General features: G+C 46.0%; 1 protein-coding gene across 1 annotated transcript; it reads left to right on the plus strand.

Moving 5' to 3' along the window:
* Window positions 1-2,066, plus strand: LOC308133978 (adenosine receptor A1; the record flags this gene model as incomplete). The annotated part of the gene is made up of 2 exons (XM_080501551.1): window positions 1-368; window positions 1,208-2,066. The coding sequence occupies 2 exons, from the start codon at window positions 1-3 to the stop codon at window positions 2,064-2,066; spliced, it is 1,227 nt and encodes a 408-aa protein (XP_080357677.1).

Here is a 2,066-nt window from a genome sequence, read left to right on the forward strand (position 1 = left end):
ATGGAATTCATGTGGTTGTACTCGCTGTGCCAGTGTTGTCTATTTGTGTGTGTCATTGTGATGAGTGTGAGATTGTGCATGGCAGTCAGTGGCGGTGGTGACATGGCCGACATCCACAACAGAGTCCAGAGTGGGGGACCCCAACCTGGGAGTGTCTCATGCTGTCTTCGCCTGTGCCTGGGCTGGGTGGGGGCCATCGGAGGTGCAATAGAAGTCCCTGTAACCGTGGTGCTCAACCTGAGATCGCCCCAGTGTCTGTACACCTGCATTACCCTTGTGTGTAGCCCCTTGTTGGTCAGGCAGTTTACCATGTTCCTGATAATGTTGCTCACACTGGACACCCATCTACAACATCATTTGGCAAACAGGTGAGTCTAAATACACTCAATCTAAAAGTCTATGCAAGCGAAAGTGAGCGCTTGCCGAACATAATAACAGTATAAATATGTACAAAACGGTCCTTCTTCTACAATATATTATTTTCTCAAGATGAAATAGAAAAATAACCTTACAATTGCATATGGTGCTTCAATATTGTCTTGTGTGTGTGTGTGTGTAAGAAAGGTTGACTGTGTGGGCGGCGAGAGTCAACCAACACTCTCAAGCATGCTTTAAGCAATAAAGGCAGAAAATCAATATGACAGTAAAAAACGGGGGGAAAAAAACAAGTCCAGATGCAGCATTGTATAGAATACTGTTATAATGAAAACAGAGCGTCTATTCAACACTCACATGGCTGTTTGTATCAGACAACGCTTACACTGCCGGCTGAGAGATGGTGAGCAAACATCAATAAGCTCTGAGGCGCTTGTTTGATTGACACTGACCGACAAATTCAACCTTTCAGGGGAAGACAGCCTGATTTGATCTTTTATGCATGGTGCTTATTTGTTCTAGCCAGCTGACCATTTGGTTAATGTAAATAATTTAGAATATTTCTGTTTGATACTCAAACATGAAAATGACCTTGGGCAGCCTATTCTGGAAATTGATCACGACTCATAGCTGCTGCAACTCTTGTAGGTCAGATCTCTTTTCAATGACAGACTGAAAAGGTGTGCTTGTATTAATATTGGTGAACAGATACTGCATTGCAGAAACATGCTTATTTTTTCTTTTATTTATTCCTTAGCTTAAACAATGTTTTAATGCTGTCTCAGGATTGACTACATGTATATCTGTATCTCAACATGTCTCTGGATGCCAGATACTCGTCAGTGGTGACCCGTCAGAGAGCTCTGTGTGCGGTCCTGCTGTGCTGGGTGGGCTCCATTTTGTCCTCCTTCGCCCAGTTCATTGGCTCGGATATCCTCGACAAATGGCGACGTGAAGGCAAGGGTGTGGGTACGTCCGACATCGGGATGGGCAGCAACTGGACCACGTCTATACCCCAACTGACCTCCTCTCCACTTCCTAAGTATCATCCTGATCTGAAAATCATTGGGGAGTACCTTCCATATGGGGGCTTCTGGTCAAAGTTTTACATGGACGACATGAGCAACTTCACTTACGCCGAGATCCACAGCAGCCACTGGAGCGTGTGCGCCCCGGATGCTATTCTCACTCCTCAGTTTCTCGTCTATGTTCATGGGGTGACAATCTTCTTGCTCCCTTTGCTTTGCCTGCTGGCCATTTACCTTGACTTGCTATGCATGAAGCCAAGAAAAGCAGCATTTAGTCATGCAGACCTTCCAAAACAGGATTCCTGCCTGGTCCGTTCAGTGGCCCTGTCCCTCTCTCTTTTAGTCCTGCTGTGCTCGCCGCTCCACATTATCCACATTGTCTTGCTTTTCACCCCTGGAACCTATCTACCTTCCTGGGCTCATGCTGTTGCCCTTTTCCTCTTCCAGCTATACAGTCTTGTCCCCCAGATCCTTTTCACTCCACCAAGAAAACAAGTGAAAGGAGAACAAGTATCATTTCCTCTTGCTGTTCCCAACCTTCCCCCCGCATTACCTCAGTCGTGGGGAAAATCTGTCCATCTGGTTCTATGTGAGGCGATGCAAGCAGCTCCATGGTCTTCAGCTAAACACTCCCTTAAAGCTAAAGTATGCCCAGAAGTTTGA

Source organism: Blennius ocellaris (genome assembly GCF_963422515.1).
Source record: "Blennius ocellaris genome assembly, chromosome: 8".
NCBI classification, from domain to species: Eukaryota; Metazoa; Chordata; class Actinopteri; order Blenniiformes; family Blenniidae; genus Blennius; species Blennius ocellaris.